This window comes from Garra rufa, chromosome 15, assembly GCF_049309525.1.
Source record: "Garra rufa chromosome 15, GarRuf1.0, whole genome shotgun sequence".
Classification (NCBI taxonomy): domain Eukaryota; kingdom Metazoa; phylum Chordata; class Actinopteri; order Cypriniformes; family Cyprinidae; genus Garra; species Garra rufa.
Genome location: NC_133375.1, coordinates 874,353 through 901,398, shown reverse-complemented (window position 1 = coordinate 901,398; position 27,046 = coordinate 874,353). Strand labels below are relative to the sequence as shown.

Genomic DNA, 27,046 nt, shown 5'->3' with positions numbered 1-27,046 from the left:
CTGCAGAAATTTCTCATCACCTAGTAAAACTCTTAAACGGATCTTTAATGGTTCTTTGCAGTGCCTTGACTCACCAAAATCCCTCTACAAATCAACAACCATTTTTATCCATATATGGTTCTTGAGTTGGCTCTTTGCAGAACAAAAAGGGTTAAAGCATCAGTTAACTTTACCGTTCTACTTTGTATTTCTTTCTTTCTTTCTTTTTCTCCCACCCCCTCTCAAGTCTGTTTTTACACTCCTCCATAGCTCCTCATGTGTCTCTCTGACCCTCCCCGTCTCCTCACACCCCTCTGTCTCTCTCTCTCACACATTCTCTCTCTCCAGCGCTCACTCTCACTTCTCTCCTCAGAAACACCATCCGTGGAGCACCTCTTCTGTTTGCAGCAGTGAATAAGGCACCATGCCGGGACTGAAGGACCAGACGGCACTGTCACTTCTCTGTCTGTCCTTGCTGGTTCGCTTCTGGACTGTAAACGGACTGCCAGAACACAGCAACTCAGAGATCAGCCGCACGGCCCCAGAGCAACATGAGCACAGAAGAGCAGCAACTGGAGCAGGTACAAATGGCAAAATGCAGTTGTCTGTCATGTTCTTTTTAGCTCTGTTGTATAAAATATACTTGCACCTGTGCTTTTAAGAAACTGGCTGAAGAGGTAAACCGCTGCTGAACGCTAATACAAATTAATATTTAGCTGACATAATATGACGAATGGAGAAACTGGAGAACTGGTGTTGTTGTAGACAGACTTTCATCCTTGCGTTTCAAAAATCATGTCATGGCTTCATTATGCTTGCAACTCACATTCGTTCTGGCTCTGTTTTGATATGTAATGCCAACAATCCAATCAATTCCCAGTGGATAAGCATTGTCAGATTGATAGTTCATGATTCCTGGAAGCTTTAATAATATTTGTCTACTGGGTTTTGTTAGGTTCATTGCAACCCCAAATGAAACTACAAAGAGTTAAATGAGACGTCACCTTTAACCAAGTACAAATTTTCTGTGATTTGCCGTATGCCATTTTCCAGCAGCACACTGCATTTATGTTGACAGGTTATATTTTCCACATAGTTTACAGCACATTTTGAATGGTACTTCTTCTTGTGGGATGCCAGGTTTTTGCAGTTACATGAGCAAAGCTCTTGGTGACAACGGCATACTCGAGAATTGCACCTGTGCTTGGAGAAGCCAAGTCTAAGAAGCCAACTCACTGAGGGAGAAAACCGCTGCTGAGCGCCAGTTCAAATGAATATTTAGCTGACACCATGACGAATGGAGAAGCTGAAAACTAGTGCTGTACACATTGTGGACAGACTTTCATCCTTGGCATTCGAAAGAACGTCACAGCTTCATTACGCTTGCAACTTGAATAAAGGAGTTAATTTAGGAGTTAATAGCAGCACTGTTGCTGAGGTTTGGAAAATATGGTTACTGGCAGGCTTTTGGTATTCAGTAACACAGCATTTCCATTAGATGCAGGGAAGCAGACTCACTCTGACAAACCGGACAGATCAGTAAAATAGCAAAAAGTAATGGGAAAAACAGAGGAACCGTCCAACATGGTTGAATTACCCTGTGGAAGCTGATAGGAATGTATGTGTTTAGTATACATGTCTCAGACAAAAATAAATATAGTGTTATTGGTCACTCCATAAGTAGTGAGCAGCCTTTCACAAGATGGTCATAAAGTTTACTGTCGTAGTGGATGAGCTTTTTGGCTGCTTTTTAAGACTTAAAGGGAACCCTGGGTAATAAGACTTGTGTAGCTTAATAGAACTTAAATTATGTCTCTAAACTAAAATATGTAGTAGAAAACCCATGAAAGATTTAAGTTATTTGAAAAAATACACATTGTTTTATACATATTTTTGACTATGGGGGGCACCATTATTTCAATGATGGTTGCACTTGTGAGCTACTGGCACTACCTGTTAGTATTTTTACCGCAACACAACTCAGAAAATAAAATACTGATACAGTGACCACAGCTTACAGGTGGCAATGGATGTAAGCATAGACTTAAAGGAGTAGTCCACTTTCAGAACAACAATTTATGTTTTTTGAGATAAACATTTCTGGAAATTTCTCCATATAATGGACTTAAATGGTGCCCCGATTTTTGAATCTTCAAAATGCCATTTAAATGCAGCTTCAAATGGCTGTAAACAATCCCAGCCGACGAAGAAGGGTCTTGTCTACCAAAACGTTCACCACCATCTCGTCTCGTTTGAACGCGGTCTGCCCGAGGCTTGTGTCGCCACCGCGGCTGTCGCAGTTTTCTCTCTCTGGCAGAGTTCATCGTCTGTGTATTCCGGCTCAAAAAGGTAGGAAACGGTCAAAAATTCCATCTCATGTGCTCCTCCAGCTTCAAAGTCGTCCGACATCGTTGTACTCTAAGTTGTACCTTGTTGCTAAAGAGTATTTGATTGCGTTGCACTTCTCTCTTCTCAAGTTCGCTTTGTAAACACTGGGTCTGTAGCAGGCACGTGCACAGGTAGCCCTTCTTGTAATTACACTCGGAAGTGCCCTTTTTTGGGGGAGTTTTTTTATATATGTAAATCAATGCTATTGGTAACCCTTTACGTCTGTTTGTCTTTTTAACAAATATTTGACCAATTAAAGGCAATAAAAAGCGCATCTCTTAGAACCGCTCAAACTGTCAGTCAAACTTCACAACTCCGCCCCCTGAGCGCCGGCGCGAACTTACCTTACAGCACATCAGTAAGAGTCATAGAGCAGAAGCAGATGAACGTATTCGTCCTGTAACAGTAAAATATATTGTTGTTTGAATAAATGCAACGTTGTCTCTATGAAATAAACACTAGTATGTCTATAAAGGTTCATATAATGCATCACCACACCGGTGTGATGTTGACGTAATGTCTTCGTTTTAATGATGGACAAATTACACACATTCGCTGGTCAAAAACCCGCGGTGTAACTGCATTTGAGTTTGACACAAAGCAACCGAATGATCCTTGTCAGCTAGGTAAACTTATAAGAAATTTCTATTTTGATTTTATGGCTATCTGCTGAATGTGCTGATGCATGTATACATTATCTGTATGAAAGTTAATAATACTAATTAAATATAATATAAGAATATTATTGTGTGTTATTTTTTTGGTGGTGGAGGGGTTGGGGGGTGCCCTTTTTCAGTTTCAGCACATGCCCCTCAAAAGGTCTGTGCACGGCCCTGGTCTGTAGTTTCGCATACGTCATGCGTGACCTTTCGACGTGAGAACGTAAAGTCGGGAACGCGCACTACAAGCCCTATTGCTGGACGAGTTTCAGTGGTTAAAAGGTATATAAAAATATATTTTTCTAAGAAAATGACAGAACGTTTCGGTAGATAAGACCCTTCTTCGTCGGCTGGGATCGTTTACAGCCATTTGAAGCTGCATTTAAACTGCATTTAAACGGCATTTTGAAGATTCAAAAATCGGGTCACCATTTAAGTCCATTATATGGAGAAATTTTCCGGAAATGTTTATCTCAAAAAACATAATTTCTTGACAACTGAAGAAAAAAAGACATAAACATCTTGGATGACAAGGGGGCGAGTACATTATCTGTAAATTGTTGTTCTGAAAGTGAACTACTCCTTTAAACCAAATGCTGTACCATTGATTTTCCCCCCTAAAAATCAATGGTACGCCATGTGAAAGTGAAATCTAAGAAACTTCTTCAGTGTCTGCGGCGTCATGACAAGCGCCACCATGTTTACATTGACCTTACTCACTTAATATATGTTCCTGGTCGTATGGTGAAGGATTCATCAATGCACATTATTCCTAAGAAGAAAAAAAATGCAAGCTTTAATCAAAATGTAATAACTTCCTCTTCCTCTGAGGTGACTTTTGTTTTTACTGATGCCCTCACAGCCTATTGGCTGTCGTTAAATAATAGCCATGTAGGCATTATTTTAGCAAGCTCACATTCATTCTGGCTCTGTTGTGGTATGTAACGCCAACTTTTCACAATCTAATCAATTCCAAGTTAACAAAATCAAGTGCAGCCCTACATTTTTTCTTGTTAAATTTAGTTTTATTTAAAATATGTCACATTAACCAAGTAAAATGAGTTTTGAACAGGGTTTCACATTGACTTAAAAGGACTAGTTCACTAGTTCAAATGAAAATTCTGTCATTAATTACTCACCCTTTTGTCGTTCCAAACCCATAAGACCTTCGTTCATCTTCGCAACACAAATTAAGATATTTTTGATATAATCCGAGAGCTTTCTGACCCTGCATAGACAGCAATGCAACTACTGTAGCACGCTCAAGGCCCAGAAAGGTAGTAAGGACATCATTGGTTCAACCGTAATGTTATGAAACTACAAGAATATTAACAAAAATAAGAAGTTAAATCAACGATTTCTTTCTGTGACAGTCTTCGATGCACATTAATGAGACACAGGAGCTGGCGTTCTGATGTAGAACATCTGTCTTAGTTCATTGTCTATATATTCTGCTTAAATAAGTAAGGCTGGGCCAAAAATTGCAAGTCTTTTTCTGCTTGTAAACAAGCCACAGCACATCCGGGTTCTACGTCAGAACACTGACTCCTGCATCAGCATTATTAAGTCATTATTTTTGTTTTCTTTGCACACAATAAGTATTCTCATAGCTTCACAAAATTAAGGTTTAACCACTGATGTCATATGGACTATTTTAAAGGAGTACTTTCAGAACAAAAATTTACAGATAATGTACTCACCCCCTTGTCATCCAAGATGTTCATGTCTTTCTTTTTCAGTCGTATGAAATTATGTTTTTTGAGTAAAACATTTCGGGATTTCTCTCCATATAATGGACTTCTATGGTGCCCCCCGAGTTTGAACTTCCAAAATGCAGCTTCAAAGGGCTCTAAACGATCCCAGCCGAGGAAAGAAGGGTCTTATCTAGCAAAACGATGGTTTATTTTCTAAAAGAAATTACAGTTTATATACTTTTTAATCTCAAATGCTTATCTTGTCTAGCTTGGCAAGACGAGCATTTGAGATTAAACAGTATATAAGTTGTAAATGTTTTTAGAAAATAACCCATCGTTTCACTAGATAAGACCCTTCTTTCCTCGGCTGGGATCATTAAGAGTTTTTTGGGGGGCCATGAATGTGTCAGTTGCACTGCTGTCTATACAGGGTCAGAAAGCTCTAGGAATTCATCAAAAATATCTTAATTTGTGTTCTGAAAATGAACAAAGGTCTTACAGGTTTGGAACAACATGGGGGTGAGTAATTAATGATACAATTTTCATTTTTGGGTGAATTATTCCTTTAAGACCCTTAGCTACTTAGTTCAGTTTTGGCCCAGCTGTGGTTCTTGATGTTAAAGATGCTCTGGTAGACCAACTAGACTTCAAACACACCTGTGCACCAGCCCAGACTTTGCTTTTGTCTGTTAGCCCAGATGAGTTAGTACTCTTAGTCTGTCAGACTGAAAAGGGTCAGATGTTTGATACTTTTCCAATCTGTAAAATCTGATCTTGGAACTGACCTTCAGAAGTTGTAAAAGCAAACTGTTCTCCAGGAAACACTTGGAAATTTGTACATTTTCAAACGGTGTAAAAAGAGTTTTACCATTATGCATGGAAAAAAAAAACAGTGAAACCCACTGACCTCTGTCATTTGCCCTGTTTCGGCCTAAACTTTTGCGTAGTGGTTTGCGCACATGCTTTGGTGTTTATATGGACAGTACGAGTTTGACTGATCGTGTTCCTGCTTTTCTCCTCATTGGTTTTTATTTGTTGTCCTGTCTGCCAATAAAAATTGCAGAAAGGTCCAAAAAACTCCTGTTTTGAAACCCCTTCATTGTGACCCAGTTCTGATTGACAGCTAAGTAAACTAATGCCAGATTACTCCTGAGGACTGGCATTGTGGACTAGCTCTGTGTGGGTAATGACTTCACAGCAACAGGCAAGAATGTTGCTTAAAACTTTCCCAGCAGGGATGAAACTACCCTTTGGAGACGGGACAGGATGAGTTTCAAGAGTCAGAGCGTCTGTGTCAACATATGAGGCTATGAACTCTAAATGGGGCAGTCTGTGTGCATATTAGAGTGCAGCTTCAAGTAAATATGAGTTGACAATGTGGAAATGAAGAACCAAAAGTAATTTGCTGTGTTTCTCTAGATCTTACACAAGTGAAGATAATTCCATCCTATGCAAAGATTCAAGCTGGACAACACAAACGATTGATGTGTAAAGGTAAGAGGCCAGTTTAATCATAAAATAATAGTTCTGTTATCATTTACTCAACCTCATGTTGTTTCAAATCCATATGGATTACAAAAGGTGAATTTTTGGAGAACATCCTGGCTACTCTTTCCAATATATGAAACCGAAGGGGATTTTGATTTAAGTTCCAAAAAGCATTTTGAAATCAGAATAAATTGAATAAAATTGTAAATATCAGTCTGTTCTTCACACAAAGCTATCAAATGGATATCATATTTTCCAAAAGAACAACTAGGAAATTCATCCAACAATTCTCCTTTTGTTTCCATGGAAGAAAGAAAGTCATAGGGCTTTGGAACAGCATGCGAATGAATAATAAAAAAAACATTAGGTTGTGGTTGGACAAGCGCTTGTTGTTGAACTCAGATGCTAATTAATTTTCTCTGCTTTTTCTTAGTTGATGGGGTTGCAGAAGAGATCAGCTGGTTTTCTCCTAATGGTGAAAAGATTCTGACAAAACATGACAATCTTGAAGTGCGCAGTCATGGCAAATCCTTGTCCTCGCTTCTTGTACTCAATGCCAATTTAAACAATGCTGGGATATATAAATGTGCGGCCAGAAATGGGGACACACAATCACAAGCCACGGTCCAGCTGGACATCATTTGTAAGTATTTACATTTAATATTATCTTCTCAAATATTATGACAAGAAGAGAAGTCCAGTCTGCATTTTCATGATTCATTTAACATTCTGGATTCAGTGTTTTGTCATTATTAAAATACGAACCCATTTGAGGTTGTGACATTAAATATATTAATTTAGAAGACCATTTTATTTAAAGTGACTTAAAAATAAGGAATACAACAAGCAATTGATCATAAAGAGGCAATGACACAAGAAGTGCTAGCAATGCAAAGCTTCCATCATTGCCCCAAATAGTACAAACTAGAAGAAGAAGAGATATAGGAATATTATGGTAGATATAAACTCACAATTTTTTCTCATTTTTTCTCTTTTTTTCTCAGAATTGCATGATATAAACACAATTGCGAGGAATAAAGTTAGAATTGCGAGATAAAAACTTCCAATCTTGACTTTTTCCTTGCAGTTGTGAGTTATAAAGTCAGAATTTAGATATAAACTTGCGATTGCAAGAAAGAAAGTCGCAATTCTGAGGAAAAACAGTCATAGTCAGAGTTTATTTTTTCGCAATTGCAGATTTATATCTCACAATTCTGACTATAACTCACATTTGCAAGTTTATATCTCGCAATTCTGAGGAAAAAGTCAGAACTGTAAGACAAAATTAGCATTTACCTTTTTTTATTGAGTGGCGAAAATGGGCTTCTATAGCATAGTGAAAGCATAGAAAAATATATATATATATTTTAATTGTTTTAATATATTCATATTTGGACATTTTGAATATTTTTAGTGTTTCAAATATGAATGGGTTAAATTGTGTTCACATTTAGGTGTGCTGTAAGTGATTAACATTTTGCTAACTTCTGCCATTCCTCAAAACTCTGCCCTTCAATGTCAGCCAACCAAATATGTGCAAAACTGAACATGGGAAATAAATCACTAACAAAGTTTCTGATGGATGCTCAAATTAGGGATATTAATGCATTCTTTATAATAAAAATACTGAATAATCGTACTGTAAAGAAGTAGAATATAACAGACTTTAAAAATTGATTGTGCAAAACTTAATTTTTGCTCTAAGATTTTTATTATTGTGTATGTCGTTGTAATATTTCTTGTAATAGAGAACTATTTTCATGCTTCAAAATTTGGAGCAGAAGTAGCTTGAGGGGCTGTTTAAATCATGCTTGAATTAGTGAGTCATCCAGAACAATGTGTTGGAAGTTGGGAAGGAATTATCAAAGTGTAGCCAGACATCCTGGTAGACACAGAGACATTCCTTTCTCTTTGTACGTTCCTGTTACAAGCATCCAAAAAGCGTGGGTTGATTGAGGGAGTCAGTGTTGGAGAAAACTAGACCTTAAGAAAGCCAGAATTGGCTGATTCTTGGTATGGTTTCCCGAAACTTCATGCATTTGATTAAAAAACAATTCAATTGAGCCTGGGAGGATTTTGGTCACAACAGATTCAAACAAAATAGACATGACAGGCTATTTTTCATTTCTTTTAAAATGTCTACATTGTGTAATATGTTTACGCTCTTAAAAATCAAGGTTCTTCTTCAGATTATTCACATTGAGGACAAAATAACAGTTCTTTAAGGAACTGTTTACTGAAAGGTTCTTAAGAGAACCTACAATTGTTCTTTAAATGGCTTTGTTGCAAAAAACCAAGATGTTCATGTTTTTCTTTTTTTCAGTTGGAAGAGAAATTAAGGTTTTTGAGGAAAACAATCCAGGATTTTTCTGCATATAGTGGACTTTAGTGGGGATTAACGGGTTGAAAGTCCAAATTGCAGTTTCAATGCAGCTTCAAAGGGCTCTACACGATCCCAGCCGAGGAATAAAGGTCTTATCTAGCGATACACTTTTTAAAAATGCTCGTCTTGCACCAGCTCTGTGTCCACGACTTCACACATTGCATAATCACAATGCGTGGAACGTCAGTGTTTACAAAGCGAACGTACAAAGAAAGTCAAACGCCCTTTACAAAAAAAAAAGTAAAACAACAATGTTGGACGATTTTGAAGATGGAGGAGAAAATGAGATGGAGTTTTTCGCCAGTACCTTTTTGAACCCAAGTACACAGACGAAGAACTAACCATGCATGACGTTTCCAACTTGATTACATAATGATTAAAGTCATGAAGTGAAGAATGCATGACAAGCATTTGTGGTTAAAAAGTATATTTATTTTATTGTTATTTTTTAGAAAATGACAGATCGTTTCACTAGATAAGAGCCCATTGAAACTGCATTGAATTTAGACCTTAGACCTTAGATCCCCATTGAAGTCCACTATATGAAGAAAAATCCTGGAATGTTTTCCTTAAAAACCTTCATTTCTTTTCGACTGAAGAAAGAAAGACATGGACATTTTGGATGATATGGGGGTGAGTAAATTACCAGGAAACTTTTAACTCAAAATGAAAAGTGAATAAAACCTTAAACTACTTGGAGAATTTTGTATGCAATGTATGCAGAGTTGATAAAAGTGAACTGAATAATGGAAATTGACTGTATTTTTGACTATGGGTTTAAAGTAACTTTGCAATTGATTTTTGCCAAGAACTACATAGACAGACCGTCCAACCAGCATGTGACGTCCAAAAACTGTACTTTGTAAACATGGCCTTTAAACCCTGGAATGGAAATTGCATAAATGCAACCAATAAGATTAGCTTGCTTTTTTGGAAAGTGACAGTTTTGTTTCCAATATGCATCAGACTAACCACAAAGTAACCTTCAACTAGCTCTTACATGAACTAGATGTGAAGTTATAGTCTATGATTGAGGTATAAACTACAGTTTTCTCGCTTGCTTACTTTGCCAAGCTGTTTTTCATTCTCTTTTATTTTCTCTACGTTCTTTAAGCGACGAGAATGCGTCGAGAAACTGAGAGGGAGGGAAGAGAAAAACGACAGAAAGAGCCCAAGCCCACCAAGAAGCCCAAAGCTCCTAAGCCCACCAAGAAACCCAAGGGCGAGAAGAAGAACAAAGGGGAGAAGGGTGGGAAGAAGAAAGGCAAGAAGAATAGGGAGGAGACCACCACCATCATCACCACCACTACCACCACTGAGGCTCCCACAACCACTGTGGCCCTTGAGTATGATGAGGAGTTTTATGACCCTGAACCTGACCAGTACTGGGAGGAAGGTTAGAGAAGCCCTTCTCATTAAAAGACTGAGTCTTTTAGATCTGTGTATTTTTGGTGAAGAGTGACCGCCTTGGTTTTGTCGAAGTGGTTTTCCGATTTGTTTTCTCCATGGGGATTTCAAAACATTCTTTAATAAAGATTCAGCAACCAAACCAGCTCAGAGATGAATCGTAACATTGCAAACTCTGATTTGAATATCAAGCGGCCTTCTTTTACAAATTAACTCAAAGTAAAATAAGTTTATTGAAAAATATTGTTAGTGTTTGTAGTTTGAGAGATTTGTATGATAACAATAGCTTCTCTCTTCAGGAATTATGGGTAATGCAATTCTTCACCTGGAATTCTGCTATTGGAAAAAATAAATAAAATATAGTTACTTGTGGCTTCTACTGAAGCATGTATCATTGTTAAACTACTTTGGAGAACATGCTGCACTTGGAATAAGTTTAAGATTTTATTCCGTGACCTGGAATATGACTCATTAGAATTAACTTACACTCACAAAGACTGTTTGGTATCCATAGAATTTCCTGCAGAGACAACAACGGCAGCAAAGCCTACTGACCCTCCAACAGAGAAAACCACAGAATTCCCAACGGACTTTCCTCCTGACACGGATGAGTATTCCCCGCCTTACCCTGACTCATGTAAGCAGAATATCACTCATGTCTGTGTAAATAAACACCACTTTTGTTCATCTTGATCAACATTTGCTTCAACTTACTTTTTTTTAGACGATGACTATTGGAAGGTGGATGAACCCACACCTACAACCTCCGTGATTGCTGGCCGTCCAACTGATGATGAAGATTACTGGGATGCTAGATGTGAGTCTTTCAATAATTATTTATTATTTTTTTTTTTTTTAGATTAAATGATTAGTTCACTTCCAGAATAAGACTTCGATGGTGGCTGAAGGTCCAAATAGCAGTTTCGATGCAGCTTCAAAGGGCTTTACATGATCCCAGCCGAGGAATAAGGATCTTATCTAGCTTATATATAGATCATTTCTAAAAAAAAAATGTATTTATGTACTTTTTAGCCACAAATTCTCGTCTTGTACTAGCTCGACTTCACGTATTGCGTAATCACATTGGACAAATCATGCGTGATGTTGGCAGAAGTACTGACCCAGTGTTTACAAAGCAAATGTGCAAAGAAAGTCAAACGCCCTTCACAAAAAAAGGGTAAAACAACAATGTGGGACGATTTTGAAGTTGGAGGAGAAAATGTGATGGAGTTTTTCACCCTACCCTACCTTTTGAAATGAAGTACACAGATGAAGAACTAACTGTGTGTGACCTTTCCAGCGTGATTACGCAATGTGTGAATTTGTGCATTGTAGAGCTAGTGCAAGACGAGCAATTCTTGTTAAAAATATATATATATGTTTTTAGTTTTTTTTTAATTGCCGATCGTTTCGCTAGATAAGACCCTCACTCCTCAGCTGGGATCGTGTAAAGCCCTTTGAAGTTGCATTGAAACTGCAATTTGGACCTATCAAAGTCCGCTAATTGGAGAAAAATCCTGGAATGTTTTTCTCAAAAACCTTCATTTCTTTTCGACTGAAGAAAGAAAAACATGAACATCTTTGGTGACATGAGGGTGAGTAAATTAAGAGGACATTTTTATTCTGGAAGTGAACTAATCCTTTTAATAAGATCTGTAGTTAGTAAGTAATGGTCACAAATTACTGATTGTTCAGCTTATAAACTTTTTACATTTATTCTGTGGCAACAGATGAGGTGGCAGAAAACATGCCTTTCCCTGATGGCAAGGAAATCAGCTCTACTGAAAAAGACTGGCATCACACTACCACAGGTAAACCCATCATTACTTCTAAACGCTGTGTCCTCTGCAAAAATGCCTGCCTAAAATGAATGATTTATTAAATGTTCTTGTGCTACTTTTTTTGTTTCACTGTTATTGTAGACTGCTGCTACTTTGAAATTACATTACTGTATGTTCACATTATGTAATTAGGTAATACTTAATGTATCCGATTACATTAGTATTAGTATATGGTTTTCATTAAAATTGGCTCAGAACATCTTTAGAGTACGCTAGCAAAAAGTTGAAACAACAGAGTTGATTAATCAAGCCGTTCTCGAAAAATGCGTGAACGAATTTGACGAAGAGCACACAAAAATGGATATTAGGCTATATCTCCGCAACGGTTTAGCATATTGAGACCAAACTTGGAGTGTGTTGTAACAACCATGACCTGAGGCTACTTGCAGAGTTTCGGCATAGTGCCACCTAGTGGTCAGAAGATATGAAATATTTATATTTTGGGCTTATAACTTCTAAATTTTATGACTAAAAATCACAAAACTGGTCTTTTTTGGATTTAGTGCAGCAAAACCATACCCATGTCAGCCATTTTGGACGTAGGCCATTCAGCATTTTTCCGTAAAATGCTATATTTTTACGAACGCATTGGCATATCGTTATGAAACTCGCCGTGTTTCTTCGGCAGCATGCTCTGGCAGTACTCAAAAAGTTTCAGCCAATAGTAAAAGCTATAAAGAAATGTAAAAAAAAAAATTTGCCAATACCATTTGATTAAATTGGTGAACTCAATATATTCCTTGGGTCATGCCCAGAACGTAGATACCATAGTCAGCCGAACTTCCTGTCCCCCATTTTTACTTCTTTGAACTCCTCCTAGAGTGTTGGTCTGATTTTCACCAAATTTGACTCAGATCATCTTCAGACGATGCTGGCAAAAAGTTATGGATTTTGTGTCAACAGTTATCATTTAGCAAAACAATACATTTGCTGGAATCAAGCCAAACTGCATCTGAGGCTGTATCTCTGCAAAGCTGTGATATATTGACATCAAACTTTGTATGTGCCATTTTCACCTCACATCAACCACACCACATCAATTTGGTAACAGCGCCACTCATTGGTCAAAAGTAATAAACCATTCATTTAACCATTAAAAATAACATTTCCAAAAATGCTATTAACCTTAGCTTGCATTAGCCTATTGTAATTAAACGGGTCTCAAAATAATCCTTAGGTAATGCCGAGAACATAGATATAATTTTGCCAAAGTCGGTCGAACTTCCTGTCTGCTATTTTGATTTATGTTGAAAACCTACTTTTTCGAATTCGTCGTACACTGTTCTTCCGATTTTCACAAAAATCGAGTCAGATCATCTTCAGACTGTGTTGACAAAAAGTTATGGATTTCATGTCGATAGACAAAACCGTATTTGTACAGTGCAACAACATATATGAGGCGTGATGCCAAAATTACTTTGAGGCTGCATCTCTGCAAAGCTTTGACATATTGACACCAAACTTTATTGCTCATTGACGCAGTTGGTCTGATGCTGCCAGACATGCTGGCATGACTTATCTTGCTTTCTTTGAGCTTGGCCCCGTAATTGCTGCTTGCAGCTATATTTGTGACTGTAGTTCTAAAACATGTTAAACACAGACAAAAAAAAAAAATTAGCAGTCAGTTGTGTTAATAGGTTTCTGGTGTTTTAATACATCAATTTAATACTCAATTTGTGTGTGAATCAACTAAAACATATGCCGCAATATACACCCCTCTCATAAAATATCTTGTTTTTACACCATTTAAAATCCACAGTGTCTAGTGTGGTTCAGCGGACCAGCAGTGACAGACAATTAGCAAGCATTTTATGAGTCATTCAAGTTTCTCTACTGTACTGTCTGTAAAACTCCCAAATTTAACCAGCATTTCTTTTCTTATCTTCTCACAGAGGAGCCCACCGTCCCTCCATTTGAAAACAACTGGTATGAAGAATATGAATACGGACATGGTACATACTGCTTTCATACTCTGTTTTAAAAAGAAAACAAGCAAAGTGAGACTGCATGAGAGGTGCTGGCCTCGCTCTTGTCTTAATGAGGGTACAGACAGTGTGACCTGTCATTTCTGCGCTCAAATAAACCCTTTCAGAGACGCAGAGGTGCCGCTTGATGTCAAGCTGAAACATTTTAAATTATGTTGCCATTAGATGAAAATTATAAATAGAAAATTACTAGTGCTAGTGCATCCTCCCCAACTAGACTTTACTCAAAAAACAAAAGAAAAAGAAAAACAGTAACACTTTACAAAATGGTTGATAAAATTAGTCAATGAAAAATACTTTACAGTAAGGTTACACTTGTTGCATATAGACTTTTTAATTTATTGCATTAACTAACAATGAGCAATACATTTGTTAACATAAGTAAAAAAAAATACAACTGTTCATTGTTAGTTCAGGTCTGTTAAATAACATTAATAGATACAATTTAAGATTAATAAATGGTTCAGAAGTATTTTTCTTTGTTAGAAAATAATGGAACCAATATTTCTAAAGCATTTATTAATCTTAGTTAATATTAAATTCAACATGTACTAATGCAATATTAAACTCAAAAGTTGTATTTTTAACGGATTTAAGCTAATTTAAACTAACAATGAATAGTTGTCGTCTAACTTGTTAAATAACTAAACTTTAACTAAAACTAAAGTGCATTAAAAAAATCTGTTATCAAGTTTTGCATGGAACACTTCTTACATAAGTAGCATTTTAGTAACCAAACTCTGTCCTGGAATAAAAACAAAAATGTCACCCGTTTCTGATTATGTAGCCAGAGCCTGTTTTTATTAGGGTAGAAAAATGGAAATCTGGCAAAAGCCTTGAGGACATTTTTGATTCATTTTTTATTTAATCCACTTCAGTTGCAAATATGAGTTTCAGACAGTATTTTCTTACATATTTCAATTTTTTATTTGGTTTATCCTCATTTGCTTTGATTAAAGATTTTCTATCTTTCTATCTTTTGTACTAACAAGTTCACATGCTCTATGTTACAAATGTACTGGCCTTAAAGCTCAGAATTTGGATTATTTCTTATGCATTGTAATATGGAACTGTAGAATTCAATAGTCTTGGACTGAAACCTGCTGTACTTGCTTAATGTGTAACACTTCACTGTTATTTAGTGCCACTTACACCCAAGGTTTCTGATTTGTCAACAGAAAAGAAACTGGAAGAGGAGAGTGAAAAAGAAAGGCAGAGAGAAAGAGAACGAAAAGAGCAAGAGGAAAAAGGTACAGTGTTTTCATCCCATTATAAGTTGTAAGCTAATATTTAAAACGTGCTGCTGCTCTGAACATGTAGATACTAAACTACAAGTACTCACAGATGTACTCACAGACACTTACCATATCTACCCTTCAGTCTGCCACAACAATAGTGTTGTAATGTCTTGTTTATTCCATTAGACTAACATTGGTTTCAGTTATACTTGGACAAGATCATCTAGTTTCTTTTGTTCTTTCATTGAAATTCATTCCATTTATTTGGTTCATCTTGAGCTAAATCGAAAAAATGAGATGTTTTACTGATGAAAAACATTAATGTGTTTGGTCAACATCAAAATGTTTGGCCTTTTAACTTCCCGTCTCCGAATTCGAACTATCTGCACTATAATTATTTAAATAACACCGTTAGCATGGAAATCACCTCTGCTTGTCATTCAGCTGCCCCACAATTTACTTGATTATAGACTTTGTGGGAAATTACTGAATGACAAGCATTTATTAACTGTGAGCGGACCCTGTTCCCATGAACTCTGTTTTCAATTTTGGTTTCAACAGACTGAACAACATCCTTTGCACTATTTTGACATAAGACAGTGCTGGAGGAAATAGGACAATTTTGATATGCAGGATATTGTAGAGCAGGGCTTATCAACTGAAATTAGAAAGCAAGCTGAGATAGAGATGAAGAAAAGTTTTAGGTTCAACAAAAGTTCAGCTCTATTAACAGCATATGTGGCATTACCACTGAAAATAAGCATGTGTCATCTCTCAATTTGTATAAATGGGTTAAAAAGAAGAAATGATAGAGATACTATGTATATCTGACACATTTTAACATGATTTTTCTAATAATTATATATGGATAATCCAGTAACCTAACTAATCTCTTAAAAATAAAGGTGCTTTAATAGGTTCTTTAGAGCGATGCCATAGAAGAACCATTTTTATTTCCACAAAGAAATGTTTTTTAAAGTACCATCTCTTTCTTACCTTTTTATAATATGAAGAACCTTTTTTCGCCACAGAAAGAAGAACGGTTCTTCAGATGTTGAAGGTTGTATATGAAACCATTTAAACAAAAAAGGTTCTTTCATTCATAAAGCACCTTTATTTTTAAGTGTGTAAGTGGATTAGTATAATAAATGTTTTTCTTTAAACATTACTAACCATGTAAGTTATTCTTACATTTACTAAAAATGTATTAAAAAAACATGAAGATAGACAGTTTTAGAACTATACTAAAAGGCCTTTTTCTTGCTTAAAATGCATAAACAGATGCTAACTTGTAAAGGATATTATCTTTGATTTGCAAATATATGGTCAAGATGTTACTTGGAAAACCATTATGCCACTATGACGGGTCTTTGAGCATTTTAGGAACTATAATCCTAATATTTACAGTTACAGATCTATATGACATCCTCCCATCTCTGGATTGTAAAGATAAATGGGAATGGAGCTCCAGAGCATTTCCAGATGATTTTGAACAGTTCCTAATGTTTGTCAAAAATATTGCATGAATCTAGTGTACATTCAAGATATTTGTGTTCATTTATGAATTATATGTGTGTTTCTCTTCAAATTGCTCAACCTGATACCCTTTATTTTTAACAGTGTAGAATGACCTTTTTTGGTTCCACAATAAACCATTCAGTCAAAGGTTCTTTAGAGAACCATCTCTTGCTTACCTTTTTAAAATCTGAAAAACCTTTTTTCGCCACAAAGATCCTTTTGTGAAACAAAAAGGTTCTTCAGATGTTAAAGGTTCTTTATGGAACCATTTCGAAAAAAAAAAAAAAAGGTTATTCTATGCCATCGTGAAGCACCCTTTATTTTTAAGAGTGTAGAAGAACCTTTTTTAGTTCCACCAAGAACCATTCAGTCAAAGGTTCTTTAAAGAACCATATCTTTCTTACCTTTTTATAATCTGAAGAACCTTCTTTCACCACAAAAATCCTTTTGTGAAACAGAAAGGTTCTTTAGATATTAAGTATTCTTTATGGAACCATTTAGACAAAAAAAAAAAGGCTCTTCTATGGCATCGTGAAGCACCTTTATTTTTTTAAGAGTGTAAGTGCCATCTGAAATTTTCATCTAAAATTAGCACTTTTATCAGGGTCCTATGTTTAGGTTCAGTAATTCACTCTAATGGCAATGTATAGGTCCTTTCCTATGCAATTAAATTAAATAATTGAACATGAAAATAGGAGCCTAATAAAAAATACAAATTTTAGATTAAATTTTTAGATGGAACTTAGAGGCTTTTGCATCTGAACTCTTCATTTCAACTTACACTTACTAATTACTTACACTCACTTAGCTGCCAAGGCAACATTTCTACATTCTGTCATTTTCTTTCATTTATTTTTTTATTTAATGATCAAAAACGATGTTTCATAGTATTTGTTAGCCATAACAACACTGAATACTGTCAGTTAAAGAAAAAAAAATGCTGTTCATTTACAAGATATTTTAGCTGAAACTGTGGTGCTTGGTGATTCATAAAATGCAAATCAACAGCTGCCTTTGAGAATTAAAAAGCATAACAGGTAATGCAAAATTAATACCAGATGCTTCTGATATACTGAGGTCTTATGAAGTGAAACAATTGGTCTGTGCAAGAATCTGAACATTATTAATAACATTATTACCTGTAATCCAGTGCCTCAGAAACAGCTTGGAGTGATGTCCAGTTTGTAAAAGAATTGTTCTTGTTTAGTGCTCCAGGTTTATTTTTGGGTAAACTGTCCCTTTAAAATGAAGTTAAGAACCTAGTCTTCATATTTCATGCTCATTAATCCATAGCATCGGTGGTGAACTTTTCTCCAATAATTTGTCCCCTCAGAAAGAGAAGAGAGGAGACATGAGGAAGAAGAGGAGAGAGAACGCAGGATTCACAAACCTCCACCTCCACGCGTGTACAGAGAACCTAAAAGTAAGTGATCGGGACTCGGTTTAGGCACGGAGCCAGGTGGGATTCATCGCTTAATAGATAACATAGAGCAATAAATACACTTAAGACAAAATGGCTGTGAAAAAATAAATAAAATACTGACATGTAACAAACTTATATAATGGTTCTCAAGTGATGTAATACTGAATCTCACCCAGCTCTTAGTTCTAGCCACAGATCTTAACCGACAAAGATGTTTCTTGAAGCAGAACTCTGGCATTCAGTTCAGTGTCTTGTTGGGAATGTCTTAGATAATAATGACAGCATAATTAATGCTAATAAATGTAACTGAAACCGTGATATCTTGACGAAAGTTTCATTAGTTTCAAGGGAATATGAGAACTTTTGTAAGACTGTTTTTAAGTCATTACAGATGCAGAATCCTGCCAAATCTTGCTCCAATTCCACAGCTGGTTCTTTTCAAAGGAAATTCCAAATGTCCTCCCTGCTCATGAAACAGATGCATGGATGTAGTCCTTCATCTTCAGCACATTACTATGATTCAAGACAAGTGGCATAACAAATTGTTTTGAAGTTATAAGTTAAAAAGGTGTAGTTGTTGAGTTAAATTTAAGTTAAAACACTCCATTATAATCTGTCTATAGTCTATGTGTTTTCCATTTATCTTGCTAGTTTAAACTAATAGAAATATATGTGTACCTGTTCATATTGATACATCACCATACAAATTTAAATTAATAAAAATTCATGAAAAAGTAGTAATATATAAAATTGTAATGCTAAAAAGAAAAATACATTAGAATGACTAAGAACATCAATAAAAATACAAATAAAAGGGTGTGGATTTAAATAAAATAATATGCAATCAAAATAGTTGCTTAGTGAGAAAGCACAGATAAAACAATTCCAGGCTTTACTTTAACTTATTGTGTGAACATTCTGTCCATATTCATTTTTTTCCTCTGGTTTACATTGTTTACCAGTATGTCCTCCTCTGGGTATGGAGTCTCATCGCATAGAGAATGACCAGCTGCTGACTTCCTCTGTTTATCAACATCGCTATGGCACACACAGAGCTCGTCTCAACATTCAGGTACAAACGTGTGCAGATACTCACTCTGAAAAGTAGTTACTGGCATGACTGAAATGTAGGAAATGTGATGCGGTGTCATATTGGCTCATCTCACAGGCATCTGGTGATGAAGATGATATGAATGGTGGAGCATGGTGTGCTAACCCTGAAGAGAAGGTCCACTGGATTGAACTGGATGCTCGCACACTAACAGAGTTCACTGGCGTTATCACTCAGGGTCGAGATGACCCCATAGAGTAAGATGGCTGTTAAAACCTTGGAGCCCATGCACAGTGTTCTTAGTTGTGTTTAAGAATACCAAGTCTACATCTATAGTCCTTGTTATTGTTTTGTTGTTTCAGGACCGACTATGTGTCTTCTTACTATGTGGCGTTTAGTAATGACAGCAGAGAGTGGAACGTCCTTGATGATGGATATGCTGAATGGGTTGGTTGCCAGATTGTCATAATTTTCTCTTCTTCTTTTGGTTGCCAAATCTTTCTGTGGTGCTTAAATGTATATTTCTCCCAAAACATGAAAATTCTGTCATCGTTTACTTACATTGAAGAGATCAAAAATGTATAAGTTTGTTTCTTCTGCTGGAGACAGAACAAGATATTTTGAAGAATGTTCTGTAAGTAACCAGACAGTTGATGGTTCCCATTGACTTCCACAGCATTTTTTCCGTACTGTGGAAGTCAAAAGAGACAGTTCAGTCACATGCAGTTCATTCACCTTTTTTTTTTTCCCTTCTTTCTGCTTTCAGTTATTCTTTGGTAACTCAGATAAATCCACCCCAGTGTTGACTCAGTTTATGGAGCCTGTAGTGGCACGGTATATCCGCATCTTGCCACAGAGCTGGAATGGCACCATGTGTTTGAGGATGGAGGTTTTGGGTTGTCCAGTATCAGGTGAGAGACGCAGGACCTGTTAATAGGAAGCAAGTACAGTGAGTGAAATAAGTATTTGATCCCCTATCAATTAGCAAGATTTCTGGTTCCCAGGTGTCGTTTATACAGGTAACAAGCTGAGATTAGGAGCACTCTCTTAAAGGGAGTGCTTTTAATCTCAGTTTGTTACCTGTCTTCCGGTCTACAGAAGCAATCAATCAATAAGTTTCCAAACTCTCCACCTTGGACAAGACCAAAGAGTTGTCCAAGGATGTCAGGAACAAGATTGTAGACCTACACAAGACTGGAATGGCCTACGAGACTATCGCCAAGCAGCTTGGTGAGAAGGTGGCAACAGTTGGTGCGATTATTCGCAAATGGGAGAAAAACAAAATAACTGTCAATCGTCCTTGGTCTGGGGCTCCATGCAAGATCTCACCTTGTAGAGTTTAGATGATCATGAGAATGGTGAGGAATCAGCCCAGAACTACACGGGAGGATCTTGTCAGTGATCTCAAGGCAGCTGGGATCATAGTCACCAAGAAAACAATCGGTAACACACTATGCCTTGAAGGACTGAAACTCGCAGCACCTACAAGGACCCCCTGCTCAAGAAAGTACATGTACAGGCCCATCTGAAGTTTGCCAGTGAACATCTGAATGATTCAGAGGAGAACTGGGTTAAAGTGTTGTGGGCAGATGAGACCAAAATCGAGCTCTTTGGCATCAACTCAACTCGCCATGTTTGGAGGAGGAAAAATGCTGCCTATGACCCCAAGAACACAATTTCACAATCAAACATGCTTTGGGTGTGTTTTTCAGCTAAGGGGGCAGGACAACTGCACCGCATCAAAGGGACGATAGACGGGGCCATGTACCCTCAAATCTTGCGTGAGAACTATTAAAAATGGGCTGTGAATGGGTATTCCAGCATGACAATGACCCAAAATACATGGCCAAGGCGACAAAGGAGTGGCTCAAGAAAAAGCACATTAAGGTCCTAGATTGGCCTAGCCAGTCACCAGACCTTAATCCCATAGAAAATCTGTGGAGGGTGCTGAAGCTTTAAATTGCCAAACATTACTTGGAGAGGATCTGCAACGAGGAGTGGGACAAAATCCCTCCTGAGATGTGTGCAAACCTGGTGGCCAAATGACCAAATGTCTGACCTTTGTGATTGCCAACAAGTACTAAATCATGTTTTGCAAATGGGTTAAATACTTATTTCACTCATTAAAATGCAAATGAATGTATAACTTTTTTAAATACCAAAAATATTTTTTTTCACTTACTGTATGTAATTACTCAATATTGTGCATTTGCTCTTTACTCAGATCCTCTCAGCCAGCACCAGAGTCAGAATGAAGTGATGCATCGAGATGACTTGGACTACACACATCACAACTATCTCGACATGGAGAAGGTGATGGGAGAGTACCAATGCCTGGAGTCTTAAAACTTCATGAATGAAAAAAGATATAAGAAATACACTAGAGTTTACATTTAGAAAATAGTGGGTGGCTGCCAGGGAATGTCTTTGTTTTTAAGTCTAAATGTTGTGATTCATATTTGTTGGACAAACCATTTGGATTGAGTGGATTTGCAAATTTGACTTTTCTTATTGTCACAGCTCATGAAATCCATCTCTGATGAGTGTCCCAACATCACCAGATTCTACAGTTTGGGCAAGAGCTTTAAAGGTCTGGAAATTTATGCCATGGAGATTACAGACAATCCTGGGACACATGAAACAGGTGAGAAATGTCAGAGTAATTATGGAAGGCACAGTATTATTTCAATATGGTTACAGATACTGTTTCATTTCATGAACATGAACATCTTTCCATAGGAGAGCCAGAGTTCAGGTACACAGCAGGTTATCATGGCAATGAGGCTTTGGGACGAGAGCTTCTTCTGATGCTTATGCAGTACCTGTGTAGAGAATATAAAGATGGCAACCCTCGAGTGCGCTACCTTGTGGATGAGACACGAATTCATCTGGTGCCATCAGTCAATCCTGATGGCCATATGAAAGCTTTTGAAAAGGTGCGTTTAAAAATGTTTACAAAGGTAAATTTGAAATATGTTTTTTCTGTGTTACTGGGTGGCCAGAAATTGCTAAGCAAAGGTAGTAAATTCACCAGTTGAGCTAGTAAACAAATACATGTTTGGCAAAGATCTAACTTAACGACTGAACAGGTTTACCTGATTAACAAAAGACAGACTAATGTGGATAAAACTATCTACCAAATGTATATTGCTTTATTTCACAGGGTTCTGAGCTGGGCAGCTGGACGTTAGGGCACTGGACTGAAGATGGCCATGACATCTTTCAGAACTTTCCAGACGTAAATAACATTCTTTGGGATGCAGAGGATAAGGGCATGGTGCCCAAATTGATACCAAATCACCATGTACCTATCCCTGAGGGTTTTCTGTCTACCAATGGCTCAGTAAGTAATGAAATAACGCTGTGTAATGGATGTATATTTAATGAATCAAAGCACCACTCACATACTCTGTACAGTACTTCTTGAACGTACTGAAATTGGTAAGAGATCAGATTATAGGACAAAACTTTTTTTATGTTCTGTCTTGCAGGTTGCAGTGGAGACTCTTGCCCTTATGTCCTGGATGGAGAGCCATCCATTTGTACTTGGTGCCAACCTGCAGGGTGGCGAGCGTTTGGTGACATACCCCTTCGACATGCGCCGCCCCACCAAGGAGGCTGAGGAGATGGAGAAAAAACTAAACTCTAGAGCAAACAGACGTAAGCGACAGTATGAAGAAGAGGAAGAAGAGGAACCCAACCCTTACCTTCACATTGGCTACCATCAAGAGAGCTACAATGGCCCCCAAGAAAATGCATATCATCAAGAAAACTACCATCAGGGGTACCATCAAGAAAGTTATGGGTATCACGATCAAAACCAAGGATATCATGAGGAGAGTCAAGGGTATCATGATGAGAACCAAGGGTACCATGATGAGAGCCAAAGGTACCATCATGAGGGTCACTCTGAAGGGTACCATGAGGAAGGATATTCAGAGGGATATAATAGGGAGGGATATGGAGAGGCTGAACCAGAAGAGGAGATCAGAGTGATTGAGGACCAATCTTTGTTCCGCTGGTTGGCCATATCTTATGCCTCTACTCATCGCACCATGACTCAAACCTTTCAGGGAGGATGCCATACTGATGACCCAACTGGTGGAATGGGAATTGTCAACCGTGCCAAGTGGAAGCCCATCCCAGGAAGTGAGCATTTGGAATTTGTGTTGCACCACCATGTGATAGATCATAAAGTGGATAATTTAGAAGAGGGCTGACCAATCCTGCTCCTGTGCGCCACATTCCTGCAAAGATTAGCTTCCCCCAGTCCTGCCTAGAAGTTTCTATCTGGTTGTTACGTTATGTGTCACCGTTTCCAGGTTTTTTCAACAACAGTGTTAATTTACACCACATTGAAGGTGTACTATAAATGAATAGTGTTCCTAAACAATTGAGACAGTATTCTCAATTGAAATCAAATAGAGGCTTGGACCCAGAAACAGTATTATCGAGAAGCCGATGCGACACAACAAATGGATAAATAAACATTGATTTCCCTTCGGTTCAGGTTTAAGTGTGTTTAATTAGGTTTGAAGCTATACTCTGCAGGAAGGAGGCCCTCCAAAAGCAGAATTGGACAACCTTGGTTGAGCTCCAACCCTAATCAAACACACCAGAGCAAGCCAATTAATGTCTTCAAGATCACTAGAAAGCTACATTAAGGTGTATTAGATTAAGGTTGAAAATTAAGGTTAAGGTTTTTGATTAGGATTGGATCTAAACTCTGCAGGACAGTGGCCCTCCAGGACCAAAGTTGCCTAGCCCTGGTCTAGAAGGATCTCTGTAAGATCAATTTGAATCTACACTGACACTCTAGAGCAGTGGTTCTCAATCCTGGTCCTGGGGGACCCCTGCTCTGCACATTTTGCATGTCTCCCTTATTTAACACACCTGATTGAGATCAGCTCATTAGGAGAGACATCCATGAACTGAACTAACAAGCTGAAGATCTCAATCAGGTGTGTTAAATAAGAGAGACATGCAAAATGTGCAGAGCAGGGGTCCCCCAGGACCAGGATTGAGAACCACTGCTCTAGAGTAGGGGTACCCAAACTCGGTCAGAGAAGGCCACTGTCCTGCAGAGTTCAGCTCCAACCCCAATTTAACACACCTGCATGTAGCTTTCTAGTGATCTTAAAGATATTGATTAGCTTGTTCAGGTGTGTTTGATTTGGGTTTGGAGCTAAACTCTGCAGGACAGTGCCCTCCAGGACTGAAGTTACCCAGCCCTGGTCTAGAAGGATCTGTAAGGTCAATTTGAATCTACACTGACACTCTAGAGCAGGGGTGTACAAACTCAGTCCTGGAGGGCCTATGTCCTACAGAGTTTAGCTCCAATTAAATTAGACCTCTTACTAGGCATACTAGAAACTGCCCGGCAGGTGTATCGAGCTAATTTGGAGCTAAACTCTGCAGGAAGGTGGCCCTCCGAAAGCAGAATTAGACACCCTTGGTTTAGACCAGGGCTGAGCAATTCAATCGTGGAGGGCAACTGCTCTGCAGAGTTTAGCTCCAACCCTAATCTAACACACCTGCCTGTAGCATTCTAGTGATCTTGAAGACATTAATTAGCTTTTTCAGGTGTGTTTGATTAGGGTTGAAGCTAAACTCTGCAGGACAGTTGCCCTCCCAAGCCCTGGTCTAGAAGGATCTGTAAGATCAATTTGATCTACATTGACACTCTAGAGCAGGGGTCTCCAAACTCAGTCCTGGAGGGCCGGTGTCTTGCAGAGTTAGCTCCAACCCTAATCTAACACACGTGCTTGTCGCTTTCTAACAATCTTGACGACATTGATTATCTTTGGTCAGGTGTGTTTGATTAGGTTGGAGCTAAACTCTGTAGGACAGTGGCCCTCCAGGACCAAAGTTGCCCAGCCTTGGTCTAGAAGGATCTGTAAGATCAATTTGAGTCTACATGAACATTCTAGAGCAGGGGTCTCCAAACTTGGTCCTGGAGGGCAGGAGTCCTGCAGAGTTTAGCTCCAACCCTAATTAGACACACCTGAGCCAGCTAATCAAGCTCTTACTAGGCATACTAGAAACTTCCCAGCAGGTGTGTTGAGGCAAGTTGGAGCTAAACTCTGCAGGACATCGGCCCTCCAGGACCGAGTTTAGGCACCCCTGCTCTAGAGACTAATTTTCTTTTTGATACCTATTCCTGTCTCATCCTCTCTTGTAGGTATGAATGACTTCAGCTACCTTCACACTAACTGTTTTGAGCTGTCTGTTTTCCTGGGCTGTGATAAGTTTCCTCATCAGAGTGAACTTTTAAGAGAGTGGGAGCATAACAGAGAGGCCCTGCTGACCTTCATGGCTCAGGTGAGCTACTTGTCTCCCCATCATGGGAATGGGACAGTTGTGAGTGTTTAGAAACAGAAAATCCCTTGTAGGTAAGACTGAAAAACCTGCGGCAGTGTTGTAGCACTTGAATCTGGACAAAACCAACCAGTCCAAAAGCTCCTAAAAATTTGGTCTTGGAATCGGACTTGAGATGGACTAACCATTGTCTTTTTCCACAGGTGCATCGGGGCATTAAGGGAGTTGTGAAGGATAAGGAAGGCAACCCTATTTTCAATGCCACTGTATCTGTGGAGGGAGTCAACCACGACGTTAGAACAGGTGAGATATTTTCTGTAGTTCTGAAAAGTGTCCTGTTTTTAGAGTACTGAACAGTTTCACAAGACTCTTCTACTCTTAGGTGATTCTGGAGATTACTGGCGACTTCTAAATCCCGGTGAGTACCGTGTAACGGCCCGAGCAGAAGGCTTCTCCCCCTTCAGCCGTCTGTGTGTGGTAGGGTTTGAAGCAGGCGCTACCTTGTGCAACTTTGAACTCAACAAATCCAACTGGGACCGCATCAAACAGATCATGGCTCTCCATGGCAATAGGCCCATCCGATTGCTGAGCGGTGGCAACAGGGGTAGTGGACAGCGCTACACGGACAGCAGTAACCAAATCCCAAATTCTAAATTCAATAACCAAGTTCTTAACGGTAATGGTGGGGACATGAATAGGGCTCGTCTTCGACGAATACGGCTAATGAGACTCCGCCGCCTAAGACAACAGAGGCTTTTGGCCAGCCAAACAACACTGCCACCTACCACAACCACAACCACGACGACCACAACTACAGTTGCACCTACCACAGAGAGTACAACTCCCTGGTATGACACTTGGCCTGTTGAGGAAACCTTTGAAGAGAGCACAAACCCACCAGAATTGGTTGAGTTCACAGATGCACTGGACTACGACTACAATTACAAGATAGATGATTATTAAGAGCAAACTACAGATAAGAGTTTTGCTCCAGAGATTGATTGTTTTGGAGTAGTATAGGTCAATGTTGCCATGCTTTCGCGCCTTGGTTTGATTGGATCCAGTGACTATGAACAGATATGGGAAAAGAGGTGTCACATCTAGAACGAAAGAATTCTGGCAACACTAAAGAAAAGCTTTGCACAGTTTTGAAGTAATTACACATAAGATTATTTCATAATATAAATTATCAAATTGACCTGGTTGGTCATAATTATGCTGTGTATTCATGGCTGAACATCTGTACTATACTACCAAAACATAACATAAAAACTTCTCATATGACCATCATGCCCACTGAGAGGAAATGAGAATGTTTTAACGCAAGAGACATGGCTGTATTACCATTTCTTTCTTTCACCTTAACAGTCAGTGTTTGTTAAAGGCAAGTGTACAAGGGAGTTTTCCCTCAGAGTTCCACCATGTTAAATGGTCTGTGCTAAAAGACTTTTTCTTTTCAGTAAATAAAGTCTTTGCATATTCACACTGTTGTCATTTTATCTGCATTACAGTGTCAAGTGCACATCAAGCCACTACCTTCATACTCTATATATTGATTCAAGTAAATCCTCAAATGTTTTTCTTAAAAACCTTAATTTCTTTTCGACTGAAAAATGAGAGACTGAAAAAATTAACATCTTGAATGACATAAGGGTGAGTAAATTATCAGGACAT

The 27,046-nt window shown here is 38.1% G+C and overlaps 1 protein-coding gene across 1 annotated transcript; it reads left to right on the top strand.

The window, feature by feature from the left end:
• Positions 1–306: 306 nt before the first annotated feature.
• Positions 307–26,855, top strand: aebp1b (AE binding protein 1b). Its single transcript, XM_073819254.1, has 22 exons — positions 307–560; positions 6,140–6,214; positions 6,642–6,851; positions 9,706–9,987; positions 10,513–10,635; positions 10,723–10,815; positions 11,729–11,809; positions 13,732–13,791; positions 15,003–15,074; positions 17,914–18,003; positions 18,966–19,075; positions 19,172–19,311; positions 19,417–19,501; positions 19,821–19,965; positions 21,279–21,367; positions 21,575–21,698; positions 21,794–21,990; positions 22,218–22,397; positions 22,546–23,203; positions 25,236–25,375; positions 25,576–25,675; positions 25,755–26,855. Exons 1-22 carry the CDS (start codon positions 404–406, stop codon positions 26,333–26,335), a joined length of 3,792 nt encoding a protein of 1,263 aa, XP_073675355.1. The 5' UTR covers positions 307–403; the 3' UTR covers positions 26,336–26,855.
• Positions 26,856–27,046: the final 191 nt, after the last annotated feature.